General features: G+C 38.3%; 5 protein-coding genes across 10 annotated transcripts; 1 reads left to right on the forward strand and 4 right to left on the reverse strand.

The window, feature by feature from the left end:
- Nucleotides 1-207: 207 nt before the first annotated feature.
- LOC147560094 (small ribosomal subunit protein uS2-like) lies at nt 208-2,375 on the reverse strand. Its single transcript, XM_086662158.1, has 5 exons — nt 2,014-2,375; nt 1,401-1,663; nt 990-1,187; nt 604-823; nt 208-484 (listed from the first exon to the last, which is right to left on the reverse strand). The coding sequence occupies exons 1-5, from the start codon at nt 2,144-2,146 to the stop codon at nt 405-407; spliced, it is 894 nt and encodes a 297-aa protein (XP_086518284.1). The 5' UTR covers nt 2,147-2,375; the 3' UTR covers nt 208-404.
- A 1,358-nt stretch (nt 2,376-3,733) lies between these two features.
- On the reverse strand, nt 3,734-7,414 carry LOC147560095 (3-oxoacyl-[acyl-carrier-protein] synthase II, chloroplastic-like). Of its 2 annotated transcripts, none has more exons than XR_015234753.1 (13): nt 6,851-7,393; nt 6,042-6,220; nt 5,747-5,950; nt 5,507-5,617; nt 5,326-5,421; nt 5,202-5,247; nt 5,019-5,098; nt 4,832-4,900; nt 4,676-4,760; nt 4,448-4,602; nt 4,281-4,372; nt 4,142-4,201; nt 3,734-4,044 (listed from the first exon to the last, which is right to left on the reverse strand). XR_015234753.1 is itself a non-coding variant. In XM_086662159.1 (13 exons), the coding sequence occupies exons 1-13, from the start codon at nt 7,023-7,025 to the stop codon at nt 3,922-3,924; spliced, it is 1,464 nt and encodes a 487-aa protein (XP_086518285.1). In that variant the 5' UTR covers nt 7,026-7,414; the 3' UTR covers nt 3,734-3,921. The 2 variants fall into 2 exon arrangements, 1 of the variants encoding a protein (XP_086518285.1); XM_086662159.1 differs by having other exon boundaries at nt 4,281-4,361; nt 6,851-7,414.
- Nucleotides 7,415-7,507: 93 nt separating this feature from the next.
- On the forward strand, nt 7,508-12,025 carry LOC147560096 (P-loop containing nucleoside triphosphate hydrolases superfamily protein). 5 transcript variants are annotated; one of them, XR_015234755.1, is made up of 12 exons: nt 7,508-8,112; nt 8,204-8,308; nt 8,441-8,509; nt 8,597-8,706; nt 9,098-9,241; nt 9,353-9,461; nt 9,789-10,147; nt 10,243-10,316; nt 10,392-10,696; nt 10,804-11,053; nt 11,371-11,810; nt 11,879-12,025. XR_015234755.1 is itself a non-coding variant. In XM_086662160.1 (11 exons), exons 2-11 carry the CDS (start codon nt 8,218-8,220, stop codon nt 11,683-11,685), a joined length of 1,830 nt encoding a protein of 609 aa, XP_086518286.1. In that variant the 5' UTR covers nt 7,630-8,112; nt 8,204-8,217; the 3' UTR covers nt 11,686-12,025. The 5 variants fall into 5 exon arrangements, 3 of the variants coding, with proteins under 3 accessions (XP_086518286.1, XP_086518288.1, XP_086518287.1); XR_015234754.1 differs by having other exon boundaries at nt 7,558-8,112; nt 8,437-8,509; XM_086662160.1 differs by having other exon boundaries at nt 7,630-8,112; nt 8,437-8,509; nt 11,371-12,025.
- Nucleotides 12,026-12,448: 423 nt separating this feature from the next.
- Nucleotides 12,449-14,555, reverse strand: LOC147560097 (20 kDa chaperonin, chloroplastic-like). The gene is made up of 5 exons (XM_086662163.1): nt 14,155-14,555; nt 13,303-13,482; nt 13,063-13,218; nt 12,873-12,950; nt 12,449-12,785 (listed from the first exon to the last, which is right to left on the reverse strand). Exons 1-5 carry the CDS (start codon nt 14,341-14,343, stop codon nt 12,609-12,611), a joined length of 780 nt encoding a protein of 259 aa, XP_086518289.1. The 5' UTR covers nt 14,344-14,555; the 3' UTR covers nt 12,449-12,608.
- Nucleotides 14,556-15,420: 865 nt separating this feature from the next.
- Nucleotides 15,421-18,190, reverse strand: LOC147560098 (F-box protein At5g07610-like). Its single transcript, XM_086662170.1, has one exon. The coding sequence runs from the start codon at nt 17,855-17,857 to the stop codon at nt 16,583-16,585; it is 1,275 nt and encodes a 424-aa protein (XP_086518296.1). The 5' UTR covers nt 17,858-18,190; the 3' UTR covers nt 15,421-16,582.
- Between the last annotated feature and the right edge of the window lie 75 nt (nt 18,191-18,265).

Raw genomic sequence — 18,265 nt, forward strand, 5'->3', positions numbered from 1 at the left:
GGTTTCAGAGCCCCGAGGGCAGGTTTCAGGCAAGACACTAGAAGAGACCATTGAAGGATAATAATAGAAATCAGATAGAGGGTTGTTGGTAGTGGTTAGTCAATAGTTGTGATGAAGTGAAGAAGATGAAGGGCAAGAAAAGAAGCATCTTGAGACCATCGAACCAAACATCCTTCTAAAAGAAACATATTTCTTAGTAAAATGATCTAACAATAAAACAAACAATGCATTAATTAAAGTTTAATCATGAAAAAAACATCTACTTGAGCTTCATAATGATTAATTTAAGAAAATAAAACAAGGTTCCCCATAAAACTCTTCTACTACCAAAAAAAGTATCTTCTAGATCACCCAGAGAATGCATAGAGGCATATAGAAGAACAAAGAAACTCCGAGAACTATCCTCATTCCCAGCCTGGTGCCGGGACAGTAGCTGGAGGAGCTGTTGCAACCTCCCAACCATCTCCTCCTGCTGCTAACGGAACTGAAAATCAACCCCAAAACAAGCAAAAAAATATTAGCATCTGTTCGTCACTGAAAGTTTTGATAAAAAGATCTTGTTAAGAAACCATCAGAACAGCAAAAAGGTAGAACTATTAAGACCTGGAGCTGCAGTCCACTCCACACCGACGGGTACGGCTGAAGCAGCAACGGCTGCTTCTGGAGCCCATTGGCCTTCGGGGATCTGGCTAGACCATTGATCACCTTCAACGCCACCAAGAGCAGCGGCGGAGTACTCTGTAACACCAAAATCAGGTCCAATGGCAACCTCATCTTCTTGTTCCTTGGCCTCCTCAGGCTCCCTGTAGAAAAATAGATCGACCTGCACATCCCATACAACTTATAAGGAACACTATCGATACTTCAAAAAAACTCCTGCACGATGTCTAACTGATCGAATGTTTCTCAAGATTAATCAGACGGCAAATAATTCAAACAGCTCTGATTAAGATAAGTGTAATAAAATCTTAAAAAATGTCTCTTCTTACCATCACATCCCATTTGTGACCGGGGTGTATGGTGCCACGCATCTGCAAGACCATCCTTGCCAACAACCAGAAGAGACATCCAATGCTGTGTTTTCCCTTGTTGTTTGCAGGAATACCAATATCAACATATCGCATGGGTGAATCAGTGTCACAAAATGCAATTGTGGGAATGTTACCAAGAGCTGCTTCCTTGATTGGCTGCAAGAAGTCAAGGAAAGGTAGCAATAATTAGCTTCAACAAGTCTAATGCAAAATGATGCACGTCAAAATCTAGGTTACCCGTTATTATCAAACACATAAGAAACATCTTATGGTGTTACTAATAGAAAGGGTTTCCCAGTAATCGAGCTAATTCTCTAGTCCTTTTAAGAAAAATCAAAAGGGCTTTCGTGCTAGGAAGAAGAGATTCACCTGGTGATCTGTTCTGGGGTCAGTGAGGATGAGAAGACGAGGTTCGGTGAACGAAGTTTGGAGCTGATTGGTGAATGTTCCAGGTGTATGCCTTCCGGCAAGTGGCTGAGCACCAATGTACTGAGCAAACTTCAAAACAGCTCTCTGACCATATGGTCTTGCAGATTGAACGATAATGTCTTGAGGGTTCTCAATAGCAACAATAACCCTAGCAGCCATCATAAGCTTTTCCCATGTCTTCCCTAAGTTGATAATGTAGATCCCTGAAAAAAGACATAACATATCCAAATGAAAGAGATTACATCATTTCTACTCAAATATCCCTTTACCCAACAACCATTATAAACTACCATCAGTTCATAAATCAAGAAATGGCATATCCATTTTAACATATCAAATCTATAAAGGAGAAGATTTTCAGACTCAGTTGACTAAATAACATATTGAAGAAGGTGACTTGTTATTGTCAAAACCCTAATTTCTGCACTAACACACAAGGCAAGTAGTATATGCAAAATCTTATCTTTAAGCTTCTAATAGCAGTAGTGTTGAGATTTAACTAGTTCAAATCAAATGAAACCCTAATAGGAAAAGAAAGGGGACTCGAAGTTACCGTCAGTTCTTCTCTTGAAGACGTATCTCTCCATCTGGAAGTTGCAGTTCTTGGTACCGAGATGAGCATCGGCAGCCAATAACATCTGAATGTCAGTCTCTCTCTGAGTTAAAGTCTGTGTAGTAGTCGCCATGTCTCTGTTTCTCTCTCTTCCGATGAAGATGATGATACTTTTCTTTGTTTCTAACTCCCTCTGGCGGCAAAACTTCTAGCAGAAGACGAGAAAAGAGACCTCTTTTACGCTTTGGAAACGAATTTAAGTTGGAAGCGAGCGCAGGGGGGAGAGAAACCCTAGAGATAGATTGACCAAAACACCCTCGTCTTAGAACCCTAGTTTGTTAGTATTGGATCAAACCATTGGTGGATGGGTCGAGCCATAGTCAACCAATAATGATCACTGGTCGATGGGTGGAGCCCAAGTCTAGTGGTTGGAAAAAGATCCGGAAGACCGCTACTCGATCCGTTCGACCGAGACAGCGTCTAACCGACCCGAAAGAATTGGTGGACGGTCACGGTCAAAACTCTATGTCGGTTGACCGTCTGCTAACCGACTGATTAATATGGCCCGTCCAAATACCCGACCGTCACTAGTGACTGAATAAACCCATCCTCATTTTCAGAAGTTATAGACCGTCGTATTTTATATGATGGTTGTTGGATATAGAAGACCTAATAGAACCCAAAACCCAACTCCTTATAAATACCTAAGGAACCCTAATTATCTTTTTCTCTCTTTTCTTCGAAGGTTCAAGTAAGGTTTGTATAGCTTTGTTTTATGTTTTTCTTTGAATCTTTAGTCCTTACTGGTTCAACTCATGCTTACTTACTAGTTTCATTCATACTTATATATAGGTTCAATTCATATTTGTTGGGTGAGAGTTGCTTCACGCGGATGAAAATGGAGTTATAATTTTCTATAAATTGTTATTGGAAAGTCTGAACCGAAACGGGCCCTTGTCCTACAGGTTCGATTAAATAAACGGTCTTGGACGGACAATGGACAAACAATTCTTGAAAGTGGCTAGTCCGAATAAATAGGTGGTCACCAACATTTCATGTATGAGTCGATCGATCCGATGAAGTTAGAGTCCGGTATGGACCGACCCGGACCGATTGCCACCCCTACCCAATTCATAAAGAGCCGCCCAGCTAAATTTAATTTAGTTTGGTTCGGTTGAGTCTAGTTGACCGTTCAACCGCATACAAATAACCCAATTATTCAACAACTCAAATCTAGGGCTTGGAGAAAAATTCGAGAAACCTGAAACCTGTCGTGGACACCCGAGTCCGTTTTAGCCTACGAGGACCAGAACCTGAAGGCATATTTAGCCCAACCGACCCGTTAAAAATAACTGGTCGGGCACGGGTTTTGAAGTGCTACCCAGCATCCTGCCGACCCCCCGACTGTTAATATTTAGCTGACTGGGCAGGAAGTTTCAAAGGTCGATTAAGCCCGAGAGTCTAAACGGACATAAAGTTTCATAGCCCGACTAACCCGACACGATGAATGATATTAGCCTGACTCAGACCGATCCCACGCCTACTCATGTTGAAAACCAAATGGAGTATGTAATTTAGCCAACCATTACAAAACTACCATCACTTGTTGAATATCTACATTAGAGTTATTTCTTTCTCCCCATGCCCTGACCAATTAGAGTCAGAAACCACCATTTGTCTTGTGGCCGGGCCCTAATATTTGGACTATTTAGCATTTCTCTTTAGGACAATGGAATCACTATATACATTATTATTTTTTCATGTACAAATCTATTAGACACAAAGCAAATAAAGAATGAAATTTCAAATATTTAGTGAGCCTCAAACTACAACAACCAACCAATGTCCTAACTGGGTCACAACTGAAATGAATCCAAACTAAACAGACTGCTAATTCGGTCGTGGGAGTTACAACTGTACGTAAGGCGCAAATAGGATGCATGCGTTGTGGCCGCCGAAGCCAAAAGAATTCGACAATGCTACCTTCACATCAAGCTTCTCTTTCTTCCTACCAACCAACACCTTCATATCCTGATTCATTCTTGTTTCAGCTTCAAGCGACAACTTTTATTCGATAAACACAACTTTAAAGTTAAACCAACTAAGGAATATAGATAGAGTGGCATACCACACATTCCTCTGGATTTTCAAGATTTAGATTCGGATGGATCCACCCCGTCCTAATAGCCTACACACAAGAAGCAAATCGATTCATCAACACAAATAAAGAACTCCATCGACCGAAATAGGGAAAGAGAAGATATTACTTGTATCGTTGCAACAGCTTCCACAGCACCCGCTGCTCCAAATAAGTGTCCGGTCATGGATTTAGTTGAGTTCACTCTTAGCTTCAAAAAGTCTAGATGCATCAAGAATGAGGAAATATGAAAACGAAAATAGTATAGCATTTCCTTCATATATTCGATGAAATTACCTCAGGGTTCTTGCCGAAACAATGAATGAGAGATTGATACTCCTTCAAGTCACCAGCCTGTGTTGATGTAGCATGGGCATTTACGTAATTCACATCTTCGCGGGAAATTCCACATTGAGCTAAAGCATTTTCTATGCATAGAATAACACCACGCCCTGATTGTTCGAAAGTTCCCATCGTTAGTGAACTCATAAAACATGATTAATACAAATCGATTTGCTTCCGTACCATCGGGATGAGGTTCGGTGATGTGATAGGCATCAGAAGTGAAGCTTCCACCTAGGAATTCAGCATAAATATTTGCTCCTCTTCTCTATATAGCAGAGGAAATTGATTCAGAGATCAAAGAAAACGTAATCGTTTCAAGTATACATTGTTAGTTACCTTAGCATGCTCTAATTCTTCGAATAGTAAAACCCCTGCTCCTTCTCCCATAACAAATCCATCCCTATCCTGTTAATAGCAAACTGAATTTCAGTTTCGCGTAAATGAACAATATCTATGAGAAAATCTTGACCGAAAAATCAAAATGTGAAAATTTGGATGGTAATATATCAACCGAACGTTGTACCGTATCCCAAGGGCGTGAAGCTTTGGTTGGATCATCGTTCCGTTGTGAAAGAGCTCTAGTTGCTATGAAACCTGCCAACCCTGAAAGGAACGATTTCAGGTAAGAATCAAGAAAGTGTAATAGTTCAAAAAGGATGTGAAAAGCTCTAGAATGAATCTAACACGAGAAACGAGGGATGGATACCAATCGGTTCGATGCCAGCATCAGACCCACCACAAAGCATTACGTCCTGAAATATGTCGAAAATAAAAAATGGGTTATATGATCTTTCGAGTTTTAACGATAGAAAAGAAAATAAATGACATACAGCTTCTCCCGATATGATGTGATTCGCAGCATTTAGCATGCAAAAGTTGCTCGTAGCACAAGCTGTTGAGATTGAATAATTAGGGCCCATCCATCCCTGAAGTTCAGAATAGAAATCGTCGATTAATCTAACAATTCATGGTGACTCTACAACTTAACTATCCAACTACATTCTAGCTTACCAAATCCATTGCAAGCATAGCCGAACCCATATTTGCAGTAGCAAAAAGAATACCTAATGGCTTCATCTTCTTATAAGATACCATCATAGCTTCAATTTCGTCGAAGACAACCTATTCATAGTCAAAACCCATATAACGTCAAATGTTAAAAGTAGTATATTGAAACGAAGCGATGTTCTAAAGGTTTAGAATTTCGGGTTTAAGGTTTAGATGTGACGTTAGAACTATTTCGATCTAGACCTTTGTTCCACCATTTCCGGAGCCAATCAAGATCCCACATCTAGTTTTATCCAACTCTTTCATGATTTCTTCATTCATTCCACCATTTGCTAAGGCTTTCTTCCCGGCTATAATTGCGTAAAGTATGAAGTTGTCGACCCATTTAGTGAGTTCTGGGGCAACCCATTCGTCTGTCGAGACATACTTGATTTCTCCAGCAATTCTCTGAAAAATATAAAAAGGAAAAGGCAATTCAAGAATCTAATAAGTATGTGAACAAACACACTTAAAAGAGAGGTAACTCAAGAAAACTCACAGTAGGGAGATTCGAACAGTCGAAGCCATCGATCTTACTTATGCCACTAACACCTTCAAGAAGGTTATTGTAAAAGATATCTGGGTTATGACCAAGTGGTGTCACAACACCCATTCCTGTCACGACGACTCGCCTTTTTCTTGTAAGAGGTTGCTTTATTGTTGAAACTTCGGTTAATGCTGTCATAAATGCGTCAACTTGTACTTATTAAATTCTCAAATCACTACTATTAGATAAGACATCAACAAATAACATCCGTAGGTGATAGGTCTCCCAGAGCGACAAAATTCGCGTACATTGAGTAAACGATTATACATAATACAAAGGGGTCTTGGATCCAAAATCAACCTACAATGATTCCGACGAGTCAGACAAAAACAAATAGTCTAAAAGCTGTCTCGAGTCCATTCAGACTTTTACTAGAAAGGAAATAGACACTGCCTTAGTTAGGAGCACAAGTGTGATTTCAGTTTATTTCATACAATGAATGACCTCCCCAGTCAGACTTACTTTATGTTTGACTCAGATGAACTCAATACAAACACAGTGTCATTCAAATGAGTAAGACATCTGACAATGACTAACACTCTTATATCTGGTTCGACTCTGACTCAATTCTCAATTCACATTTCGAGTCAGATTTAAGATGTAACTTAGAATTGTTTTTTCTTTTACGATGGAAAACAATTAAAATACAAGTTTTTGGGCATAGAAACTACAACGAAAACAGTTCCCCATCGAGCTTAATATTTCACAAATAGTTATTTTTCTATTCTCTTTTCGATCGGCAACACTATACTACGAGTTACCTGCATGAGCAGCTTGGTTCAACCATATCTGTTTCCGAGAAACCCGACGAGTACTAGAAGATCCCATTAGAGTTTGCATTGGGAAGTAGTCTTTTTTGTTGTTGACAGACATGGAAGAAGAAGTAGTGAGTCCCCATGTACATAATTGAGGAGAAGCAAATGAGAATGAAGCCATTTGAAAGTACCCAGATTGTAAAAATTTACTTAAGAACTTGTCTGACTTGATTATCTCTCCTTCATGAAAAGACGACGAAAAACAACTATGAAAGAGAGAGAGAGATGAAGAGTTTTTCAGAGAGTTCTATACTTCAACAAAAATTCTGGACGTACAAACCGTCGGGTCTAAAAATTTCTTATTAGAAACTATGAAAGACTAACGTTGGTTTGTGATGTCTGTGTGAGTTTTTTCATCGAAAAAAAGTGTAACGGGGACACATTCCTATCAAATAGATATGTATGTGTAAAGACTATTATATACATAGCACCACCGAAACAGCGAAACTCGAAAGAGAAAAATAAGATATATATGTATAGAGAAGCAATGCGTGAAGGAGAATGGAAATCAGTTACTTGAAGAAGTTGGAAGGATATTATTGATCATGTGTTTCGAGTGAGTAAATTAATGTTGTCATGAACAACAAGTTTGCCTAGTTAGACGTTTATGTTGATCACCTCCCTAAACCCTAACTTAGTTTTCTTGAAGACGCGGTCCCTTAGAAATGTATAGAGAAGTCCAAATTGTTGACGCATAAAATGATAGTCTGTGCTGATTACAAGTTATAGTACAAAACTAACATCACAATTAGGTGAATACACCTAAAATACTAGACAATCCAAGTTTTCCTAATAGCTAGGATTTTTTTTTCTAGACAAAACTTCGATGATGAAGATGAAAATGTTTGATACTAGATAGTAACTTTTTTTTTTTTTTTGAAATGTCAGCATTCGTTAAGGGTATGACTCCATGTCTCAAATCCGTCCGTTTTAGACAATTACCCCTAACACTACGCGACACTTTTAAAGTTTTTGTTGCCGTTTGGCAACACCAAAATAAGTTAGTATTTTTTTACTTATTTAAGTAGAAAAGTCGAATATTTGGTTTTTTAGGAAGGGAAACAAAAATAAAATAAGGGAAGTATATTTTGGAGGGGAAAGAAGCTTATTATATCAAAGACCCGTGCAATGAATAGGTATTTTTAGGGTTTCTTCCTCCATTTTTTTCTTCAGCAACTAGTTCCCTCCACATCTTCACAAAAGGGTTGGTACTCTATCTCTCTCTCTCTCTCTATCAAATAGCATTGTTATTATTAAAAGGTTCTTAGATTTAAAGCTCTTGAGGGTACCTCTGAGCAGCTAAAACCCTAAACATGGGTTCAACGACGAAGAACGAAGATGTATTCTCTTCATCAACTTTTGCCAGTTTGGGACTTCAATCTTCCTTGTGCGATGAGCTTCGAGGTTCTTCCCTTATCCTTCTTTCATCTCTTAACTTATCTTCATTGATTAGGGTTTTCTGTTTCAGTTCAATTTGATTTTCACTATAATTATCTAAATTTGTTTGTTTCCGGTGGTCTAATTCATGGTAGATAGGATGGGTTTCCAAGCTCCAACTCTGGTTCAGGCTAAAGCAATTCCAGTTATCCTTTCCGGAAGACATGTGTATCCTTTTCTTCAGATAAATTTTGAATTTTGTTTATTTTGATTATATTGTTAGTGGGTTTGTGTTAATTCCTTGATTGAAATTAGTCTTGTTAATGCTGCTACTGGTACTGGAAAGACTATTGTATACCTAGTTCCAATCATTCATCATCTGCAGCAGTACAATCCTCGAATTCAGCGGACAGATGGAACTTTTGGTACGTTTTCTAATAATCGATATGTTTTTTAGGCGAGCACATTAGTACTCATAATCGACAGTAGGATTTACTCGAACACGAAAATGTAGTTGCTTGGAAGGAACACTGGTATGAAATAAACGGATTTTTGCCCGAGAAAGTAACTTTTTAGTCCAACAATTGAGAAAGATAATTATCGCACATTTGTTTTTGTCATGGGTGAATAAAACGGCAAGGTTTTTTTAATAGAATGTGCTTGCACCGAGATTGTGTTGGTCCCTTCATTTTCGCAATACTTCAGCATTCCTGTGTTTTTTTTGTGTCGGTGTAATCTTATGCGGAAAATGTGTGAATAAAATGACAGTACTTTTCTTGTTTTGGTATTTGCAAGTAAATGACATTTTTTTTATAGCGTTGGTGCTTGTACCAACGCGAGAGTTATGTATACAGGTTTACGAAATCCTCCAGAAGTTACTGCATCGTTTCCATTGGATAGTTCCAGGTTATGTAATGGGTGGTGAGAACCGGTCAAAGGAGAAAGCGAGGTTACGGAAAGGTATTCTTCAACTTAGGGATAACCGTGTTTAGCTACTTCTTTGTTAAGTATTGGAGCAGCATAATCTTACTTGTAAATTGGATGTTTTTCCTGACATTTGTCTGTTTCTAGGAATATCTGTTCTTGTGGCTACTCCTGGACGTCTCTTGGACCACTTAAAGAACACAACATCATTTGTGCACACAAAATTGCGCTGGATAATTTTTGATGAAGCAGATAGGTAGGCTATTGTATAGTAATGCAGCTAAAGTTTCACTAATTGTTTTCAAATAGTAACTTCTAGGGGTACTTGCAGAAGCACAGATCTTACTGTTACTGTCACATAACCCTATTACACACACCCAAGCATGTCAATGGAATGCTTTTGTATTCTGACATTGGGGTACCTCCAATAATACCCCACGAAGTATATGCCTTCTGATTTGTTTTCCAAATCTTACCATTGTTCTATATCGATATTTTTGTCGTAATACCAGATGCATTCTGTTTTCTGTTGATGCCTATCTGCCTATGATCGCCATGGATAAATAATTGTATCTTGATGCAGGATATTGGAGCTGGGTTTTGGTAAAGAGATAGAAGAGATACTTGATATTTTGGGTTCAAGGAAAAATGGGTCTGAAAATCTAAAGAATGGAGCTTTGAATCACCAAAGGCAAAACTTGTTATTATCAGCAACTTTAAATGAAAAAGTCAATCATCTAGCTAATATTAGTTTAGAGAATCCAGTGATGGTTGATGTTGATGAGAAGAAGATTCCATCCGAACAAAGATCAACACACAAACATTTCCAGTCTCTAGAAGAAACTTGTGGGGACGAGGAGTCAGAGCGTTCTGGTACACTACAAGTTTGTTCAAATGCAGATTATAACCTTCCATCACAATTGGTTCAAACATACGTGAAAGGTACTCCTGTAGTCCCATTTTAGAGAAAGACTAGCAATTAATAGGCACACTTCATTAAGATGATGTAATTACCTATGTTTGGTTATCTTGTACAGCACCTTGCGGCACACGACTTGTGGTATTTCTTTCGATACTTAAAAATCTTTTCGAGAGAGAAGCTTCCCAAAAGGTGAGTCACACCATTCAACTCTTTACCTTTTCATTATGTATTAACTTGACAGTTGTCTAATTTTGTTATATACAGGTTGTGGTGTTCTTTTCAACATGTGATGCTGTGGATTTCCATTATTCACTCTTTAGTGAATTTCAGTGGTCGTCCGACTTGCAATTAGATACACAGCAAAAGGAGAAATTTATGCAGTGCAAGACTTTTCGCCTACATGGTAACATGGAACAGGTAGGCCGTAGGACCACATTTAAGGGATTTAAAGAGGAAAAGTCTGCTCTTCTCTTATGCACAGATGTCGCTGCAAGAGGATTAGATTTTCCAAAAGTTAGATGTATCATTCAATACGACTCTCCTGGGGATGCTAGTGAATACGTGCACAGGTATATCCAAAACTATTTTTTTTTCTAGCTTGTACTTTGTCTTGCCTGTGTGTTCCTGCTCGCCATTTTCATCCTTTCCGTCAACATGCTTCATATGATATCTTCAGGGTTGGAAGAACTGCTCGGTTAGGTGAGAAAGGAGAGGCCTTGTTATTCTTGCAGCCGATTGAAATTGATTATTTGCAAGACCTCCAAAAGCATGGTGTATCACTGAAGGAGTACCCACTTCTCAAGTTCTTGGACAGTCAACTACATAGGTCTGGGCCGAAGCAGCACGTCAAGAAGTTTGTGTCCCTAGAGATGCATCCACTCGTGTTATCTCTACAGAAAGCACTTGAAGCCTTCATATCTATGGAGGTACTTATATTTTTTATAATTATTATTCTATAGATATATGTTATACGATAACATATGCATTAGCTACAAAAGCAGTTTCGGGTTTTATCAATTTTGGTATCATTTTACATTCTAGAGTACTATTTTTGAACTTGCATTAATTCGATCTAGTTAGTTAAGCCCACTTTCATGTGCAATTAGTGTGATTGTTCTTCCCTGTTTAGAACTTCTATCATCTACTATCTTACAAACAGGAAATAAATTTTGCTTGTTAAAACTGACGGTATTTTATTCTTTTTGTCTGAACTAATGGTGGTGATTTCTGTTGGTGGTTTCAGTCGAAAATGAAGCAGCTGGCAAAGGATGCATTTTGTTCTTGGGTGCGTGCTTATGCAGCACATCGTGGTGAACTGAAGAGGATATTCATGGTGAAGAAACTTCACTTGGGACATGTGGCGAAGAGTTTTGGACTTAAAGACCAACCTTCACTGGTTGGGAGATCCTTCCAAATGGAAGCAAAGAAGAAAAAGAAGAGAGATCTTCAACACAAGTGGGTGCCGAAGAAGAGAGAGATTCAACAAAAGTCGGTGTCGAACAAGAGAAAACCATCAGGAAAGCATGAAAATGGTCAAGCAAAACGAAGAAAACAGTGAAATGGGGAAGCACGCCGACTTAGAATTGCTGCCACTGATACACCTCTGACGGAATAGTTGAGGCATTTAGCATCAAACGCTAGCAGCAGAACCGTTACGAACGAGTCTTGAGCCTTGGCGGCTAAGTGGGATGCTGTTATTAGTGGCTATTGGAAAGCTAAATTATCAGCAAGCGGGTATAATCCTTTTTTAGGCTGAAGACATTCAGAATATACAAATGCCCTAGAAAAAGTGAAATAGGGGATATCAGTTTTGTTATTTTGCCAAGTACATAACCTTTTATTTGAGTTAGAATTTGTTTGTTAATCAATCAATCAATCAATGGTTCCTCGGGCAAAAATATCCAAAGTAACAATTGAAAAAAGCCCTAATACTCTAAAGGGTTCTATCTATACTCACCATTAAAAAACCTTTATCTCTTCTAAGCATTGTACTTGGAAGTACTTCAATGAACCTAAAATAGTAGTAGGTTTTCTTTCAGAATTATTCTGAAGTACTGGAAACACCATTTTCGCAAATTAGAGAACTAGAATGTGCAGACGTAAACCACGTAAGCAAGGGTTTAGACATACTCGTTGGCCTTCTCGTGAGGGTTGGGCTCTCCCCCAGGGTACTCTGGAAAACGAAAAAGTATTCCATATTCCCATATGTATGGTCAATATCTAGTGAATTCTTAGTACTTACAAGTATCATGTGAGAAACTATGTCCATAAAGAAAAAAACTTATGTTATCAAAGTAGTTCTCACATAATATAGCCACCACTTTGAAAAACTATATCTCAATTAAATCCAATGAGTGAGGGCACATTTATAACAGTTTTAAACAATTGATACTTTCAACCCACAAGGATAACAAATTACACCCTAATGCATGCCTGCCTAACATAGACAAAAATTCAAGTCAAAAAAGTATTTCTAGAATACTAAGAAGATAGCACGGCCATCACGTCCGACGCCCTAAGAGCTATATATTCAGACCCATCACTTCCTTTGAAGTCGTTTCCTGCGTACTTGGAGTACAATACGGTGTCTCCTGCAGCAATAGCTAGCGCCTTCCTCTTCCCTTCCTCATCAAGGGGACCCGGCCCGACTGCAACAACCTGATCAAAATGAAGCATATGAGGATGGAATCACTCAACCTCATTACATCTACTACCTAGTGACTTTAGGAATATATTGTCTCTTACCGTTCCGATTGAAGGTTTGTCCTTGCTAGCCTCTGTGAGAAGCAACCCACCCGCAGTCTTTTCCTCTGCCACTGCAACCTAGATATGGTAGAACGTGGTAGAACTTATAAGAACCAAATGAGACATCAAACAACAATGATTTGTAAAAGAAACCACTAATTTATGCTTTTTTTTGTGCAGACCATCTTACCTTGATTAAGACACGGTCATTCAGAGGTTTAAGATCCTTAACATCATCCGTCTCAAGAGTACCAACAATATCATCTTCTTTCAGTATGAGATGTTTTAACCCATTGAACTCAACTTCTGTGCCTGCATACTTCGAGTACACGATTTGTGCACCACTCTAACCCCCACAAAAAGAAACTCAAGATTAGCAAAAACTAGCAAACAAATTCTGAAGGATTTCACATCAACATCAAATAATCACCTTCACACTGATATCTACTTTGTTCTTCCCAATAGTCCTACCCTCTCCAACAGCAACAACCTCACCTCCTTGTGGCTTTGTTTGTGCAGTTGAAGGCAACAAAATTCCACCAGTGGTTTTCTCGTCGGCGGTCTTGATCTTCACAAGCACTCTGTCACCCAAGGGCTTTAGGGTAGTGTACTGTACCAACCAAGAACAAAATAGATAAGCGGACGAAAATGAGAGAGTTAGTTAAAAACTAAACAAGGCGAATGTGGCATTCTCTATCAGACAATTTGTCAGGACTAGGGAGCGGCGATCCCCTACAACTTGTAGGTCATGTTCGCCAAATGGAAAATGAATGCGATTACTAGGAATAGTGATCCCGTAATGTGATTCCTAGTGATCGAAATACCTAATTGCATTGTTTGGTTTGGTCAGGAATATGACTGTTAGAGATTAATTGTCTTGATAATTCAAAGGGAAAGGGGCTGGAAACCAACCACCCTGTTAAGTTTGTGGCCGTCCAACTCAAAACCAATTGACAATGAGTGGGGATGACCTAGACATTATATTCTTGGTTGCTAGATAATCCTTCTCTTGTATGGGATTATTCTCACCCACTATAACGTTATGTGATTCCTAATGCATTTCCGTGGACAAAAACACAATTATAAATTTTGATTCTTGCTAATCACATCCCATCCCCGCGCCACAAAATGTGGCCAAAATGAACTGAACAAACTTAGCAGTCCTAAGCTCAAGACTAGAGTAAGCTACTTTATAATTCAAAACATAGGAAACTCCAAATTGATGCGAGGAATTAGGAATCCCCAAATAAGAGTATACTCCATAAGTAGGAAAGTATTATACCTTTGGAGCAACAACAGTGGCTGCTCTGACGATAAGCCTTTGGAAAGATCTGTTGGTATGTCCAACTCCAACAGAAGAAGAAACCCTAAGACTAGATCGATGATGATGATGATGGAGGCCTTCAAATGAGGGTAAGCTTCTTCTGGTAGTACTAGAAGCAGCAGCAGCTGTAACTTGTATAGTCGCCATGGATTTAGGGAAAGAAGTTGAGAAGATAAAGCTGAACAAGTAAAACCCCTCAAAACTCTAGAAAGGAGAAAATAATAATAGAGATACGAAGAGTGAGGAGGTTATTATATCCTCCTAAATGGATTAGACGCTTCTAGATAGTATAGTATAGTAGTATAGTGGTTGGAATAAAATAGATAATGCCGGCACTATTAGCCTTGTTGGAACCATATGTGAGGGAGTCAGGGAGCTGACCAGAGAGAAAGTGTGAGAAAGTGTTTTACTTTCTGCCAACTAACCCTTCCTTGGAGTGATAAGACGTATAATCTTACGCCTTAAAGGTTAAGAGTTCGAGGCACACGCTAAACAATTCAAAAAAAAAATGTTGTACTTTCTAGATTACATACTTCGACAATATTCACTCGGAATATGTCCAGCACAAAGCAAAGCATCACGACTACATAAAAAAAGATGGGTGATGCGAGCACGCAAGGTTTTGTCATTGGAGCGATAACTCCTCGAGAGAGTTTTTAAATTTACTTTGAATCAATTGATTTTTTTAGGCAAATATACATCAATCATCGATGGAGGGGACAAAAGAGATGAGCAAGAGAGCAAGAACAAGAGAGATATGAATGAGAGAAGAAGGCAGATTGTTGTCCACGACAATGGTTAGTGAGGGTTGTTGACAGCTATGGTGTGGTACTGTGGTTGGTGCTCATGCTTACGGTGGTGATGGCAAAGAAGATGAAGATGGCGAGATAGAAGGAAATTGCAAAAAAAGAAAAAGATAAGAGTATCAAAATGAATAACCGTCGTCGCAGCATCTCTCATAAAATGAGAGATATTGCACGACATGCCCTAATGCCAATAGTAAAACCTTCCACATGAACAGTTTTATCTGTTTTATAAATTGACATTCATGTCTGGTACTGGTACCAATTAAAATTTGTAGTCATCTCTTACAGTTTGGTCAAGCTACAAAAACTCTCCTTATCTTGCCCATAATTGTTCAATAATCATTTACAAGGGCGCATAATGAGCATCTTTAACTTTAATTTTCTTAAGAAAAAAAACACAAAACTTGATTGCAAAAGGAATAGTTTTTTACTTTTGAAATTTTATTAACCTTTTTTCGAATAAATGAACTCTGGTGGTACTTGTCAACCTATGTTAGATTAGAGTAAAACCTAGATATCATCTGACTACATATCTTTCACACTTACCTCTTAATCATATTACAAACAAGAGGGTATATATAGGAAAATCTGATAAATAACAAAAGATTAATTCTGAAAAAGGATGCACGTTTTCGAGCTTCATCTACCATGAAAGATCACCCATTTCTTTCTCATATTAAAAAAGCATAATCCACCAGCTTCATTTGGTTCCCATCAACTTGAGAAATTACATTCTTTCAACTTCATCAAAGAGACAGAACGATGACCTGTAATACTTCACATAAGGTGTTGTTGCTTGCACAGGTATAAGCCCCAATTCCATAGAAAGACCTTCAATTGCGCCACGTCGAAGGCATATGCTAGCTATTTACATAAAGCCCTTACAAGGTGATAGCGAGTTCATCATAGAAACAAGAAATGAACAATGCAGTAAACAACTACCCGAGGTTCTAACCTTCCTCGAAAGGAAACATCCAACCAAGGTTTAGCTTTGTGTTTTCAGCTGCTTCTCAAGACAGTTTGCTGGCGGAGGATATCCTAATCAAAAGGTCTCTTCGGCCCAACAAATGTTGCTTGTGCAAGAAAGCAGCGAAAACGAGTTCCCATGTACACTGTAATATTTGTAATGAGGTGTGGAACTTCTTCCTCAAAAGCCTTAACATTAGCCCTATTTTGTGGTCTTAAATTCTTAATGGCTCATTCTTGATTTACATTTCTTGTTACTCTAATTTTTTAGATATTCTAATTGCTGACATAATCATGTAACTAATCACCAGAGTGCAGTAAAGCAAAATCTTGCAAAACCCTCGACCTATGCTTTGCCACCCATATAATCCTTTAACCTAATCATCTCATGGACCTGTTACGGTTTTGTTTAGGTTGAAAACTCGTGTAAGAGGCGAATAATGGGAATATAGTAGATATGAACTGACTAGATGAGCAAATAATAACTATTATTAGCAAACTGAGTAAGCAACACAAAGTTTTGACAGATAAACTGCAATCGAGCTAAGATAAAGAGAAAATGAGAAACTCGCCTGGGAGCCTCTATTCAGTTAATGTATGCATCCAATCGATAATCAAACGTGAGTGAGTGTCTCAATGTACTGATACGCATCAAACCATGGGTGCTTTATAAATCCATCCTTGTGAATATCTTGTGATAAATCATGAACATGAGTGATGGTCATTTCCTTTATATCATAGAAAAGAACCTTTTCTGGTATCTCTAACACCAACCTTGACGACTCTTCATCTTCCTCGACAAGCAACACAGAGAATTGTAAGCGACCAACGAACGCATCTGAATTGTCTCCTACCATCTCCGGGTATGTAATAGCTAATGAATCAAGATTGACTCGGTACTTCACATACCACCCCGTGTAATCAGTATCCATTTCAAAGATGTCAAAAGCCATACTTGGAGCATAAATTTCAATAAGATGCAAATGGCCCTTGCACTCACCAAAGTACTCAGTCCTCTTTTCATTCCACCGAATAGGCGATATCGGCATTGTCATTACCGTTTCTTGATTCATATTGAAATAAATGGAAGGTCCACGTCTATGCCCACCCCATCGATTAATCCAATGCAAAGAACCATTCCAAAAGACACCATTCTTCAAAAACGTATCAGGATGTACATCAATAGAAGAAACGGTAGAAACCCTCCAAGATGACGTCTTTGAAGAGTATATTTCAATCTGATACATATAACTATCTCGTCTTTTGTTCGGACATGGATCCCTCGTCCAAATCGAAACAACCTCATAATAAGGCGATTTGAGAGGATCAAAAGCTAAGCTAACATTCAAATGAAGAAGGGATTTGTGTTCTTTAAAATGGGTATCATTAATAATGTGACAACACTGGTTTGTTAATGGATTGTAGATGAAATGTTCTTCCTCCATGAAAGATAAGAAGGTGCTAAAACAGAGAAGACCATTACAAGATTGTCTGATACGAATTTTCGAGGGATTATTCACAAATCTTAAACTCTTAAAAGGGACACTACCATTTACTGATTTCCCATCAAGAGATATAAATTCATACTCAAAATTGAAACTTGATAAAGGGTTTGAGGTTTCTGCTGGGTTAACAGTTATTAGGGTTCTATGTGGGCGTGGGGAAGGAGATAAACCAACTGGAAATTTATGCAAGATGAGTCCATGGGTATAAAGTTTATGGTTCTTAAGGTAATGGTAGTGAGAGAAATTGGGATCAGAGATGAGAGAAAACCATTGTTTTGATACAGATTTGAATATAAGTAAAGATTTAGCTGGTAAGGACAACAAAATTTGTTGTAAAAGATCAAAATTATTGGCTATAATAGAAGATGGAGATGATGATGCCATTTTACCTGAAAATTGAGTTCATTTGATGCCTACCCACTAATTGCTCAAGTATCCCAATACTTAAACTGGTTAGCTAGAAATTGCCCAACAAACCCAAAAGGTAAACCCTAATATCGAAGTGAGAAGAAGATGGGAAATTTGTCCTAATGTCAAAGTTTGAATAAAAAAGAAAAGTAAACCCTCAGTGTCATTTGAATTTTTAATATGTGAATATAAAATGTGAAATAATTGAATATGTAATTTTAGTCGTCTTCTATGATTTTGTCTTCGAGTTCGTGAAAGAAGTCTTTTATATCCAAATGTGCTGGTAACCAACACATAAATCCGTCATTCCATTTTTTAAGAGTCGAAGGGGGAAAAAGAAGAGACAAAATGAAAGGTATACATGTATTTTGGTCTACATGGGTA

Source organism: Eschscholzia californica, unplaced genomic scaffold (genome assembly GCF_041429995.1).
Source record: "Eschscholzia californica isolate CP2 unplaced genomic scaffold, dmEscCali1.0.p SCAF_2, whole genome shotgun sequence".
NCBI lineage: Eukaryota > Viridiplantae > Streptophyta > Magnoliopsida > Ranunculales > Papaveraceae > Eschscholzia > Eschscholzia californica.

Bases quoted from the DNA above. Each gene is read 5' to 3' on its own strand.
- LOC147560094 (XM_086662158.1), bottom strand. From the start codon at position 2,146: ATGGCGACTACTACACAGACTTTAACTCAGAGAGAGACTGACATTCAG. The intron at 824-989 runs GTAAGAAGAGAC...TGGGATGTGCAG, and splicing joins GTCACAAATGGGATGTGATG to GTCGATCTATTTTTCTACAG. The intron at 485-603 runs GTCTTAATAGTT...GTTGATTTTCAG, and splicing joins GGAGTGGACTGCAGCTCCAG to TTCCGTTAGCAGCAGGAGGA.
- LOC147560095 (XM_086662159.1), bottom strand. From the start codon at position 7,025: ATGGCTTCATTCTCATTTGCTTCTCCTCAATTATGTACATGGGGACTC. The intron at 5,248-5,325 runs GTATGTCATTTA...GACATATTTCAG, and splicing joins ACATCATATCGGGAGAAGCT to GACGTAATGCTTTGTGGTGG. The intron at 4,362-4,447 runs GTAATTTCATCG...GACTTTTTGAAG, and splicing joins GTTTCGGCAAGAACCCTGAG to CTAAGAGTGAACTCAACTAA.
- LOC147560096 (XM_086662160.1), top strand. From the start codon at position 8,218: ATGGGTTCAACGACGAAGAACGAAGATGTATTCTCTTCATCAACTTTT. The intron at 8,309-8,436 runs GTTCTTCCCTTA...AATTCATGGTAG, and splicing joins CTTGTGCGATGAGCTTCGAG to ATAGGATGGGTTTCCAAGCT. The intron at 10,697-10,803 runs GTATATCCAAAA...TGATATCTTCAG, and splicing joins GCTAGTGAATACGTGCACAG to GGTTGGAAGAACTGCTCGGT.
- LOC147560097 (XM_086662163.1), bottom strand. From the start codon at position 14,343: ATGGCGACTATACAAGTTACAGCTGCTGCTGCTTCTAGTACTACCAGA. The intron at 12,951-13,062 runs GTAAGATGGTCT...TACCATATCTAG, and splicing joins ATGACCGTGTCTTAATCAAG to GTTGCAGTGGCAGAGGAAAA. The intron at 12,786-12,872 runs GTAAGAGACAAT...CATTTTGATCAG, and splicing joins ACAAACCTTCAATCGGAACG to GTTGTTGCAGTCGGGCCGGG.
- LOC147560098 (XM_086662170.1), bottom strand. From the start codon at position 17,857: ATGGCATCATCATCTCCATCTTCTATTATAGCCAATAATTTTGATCTT.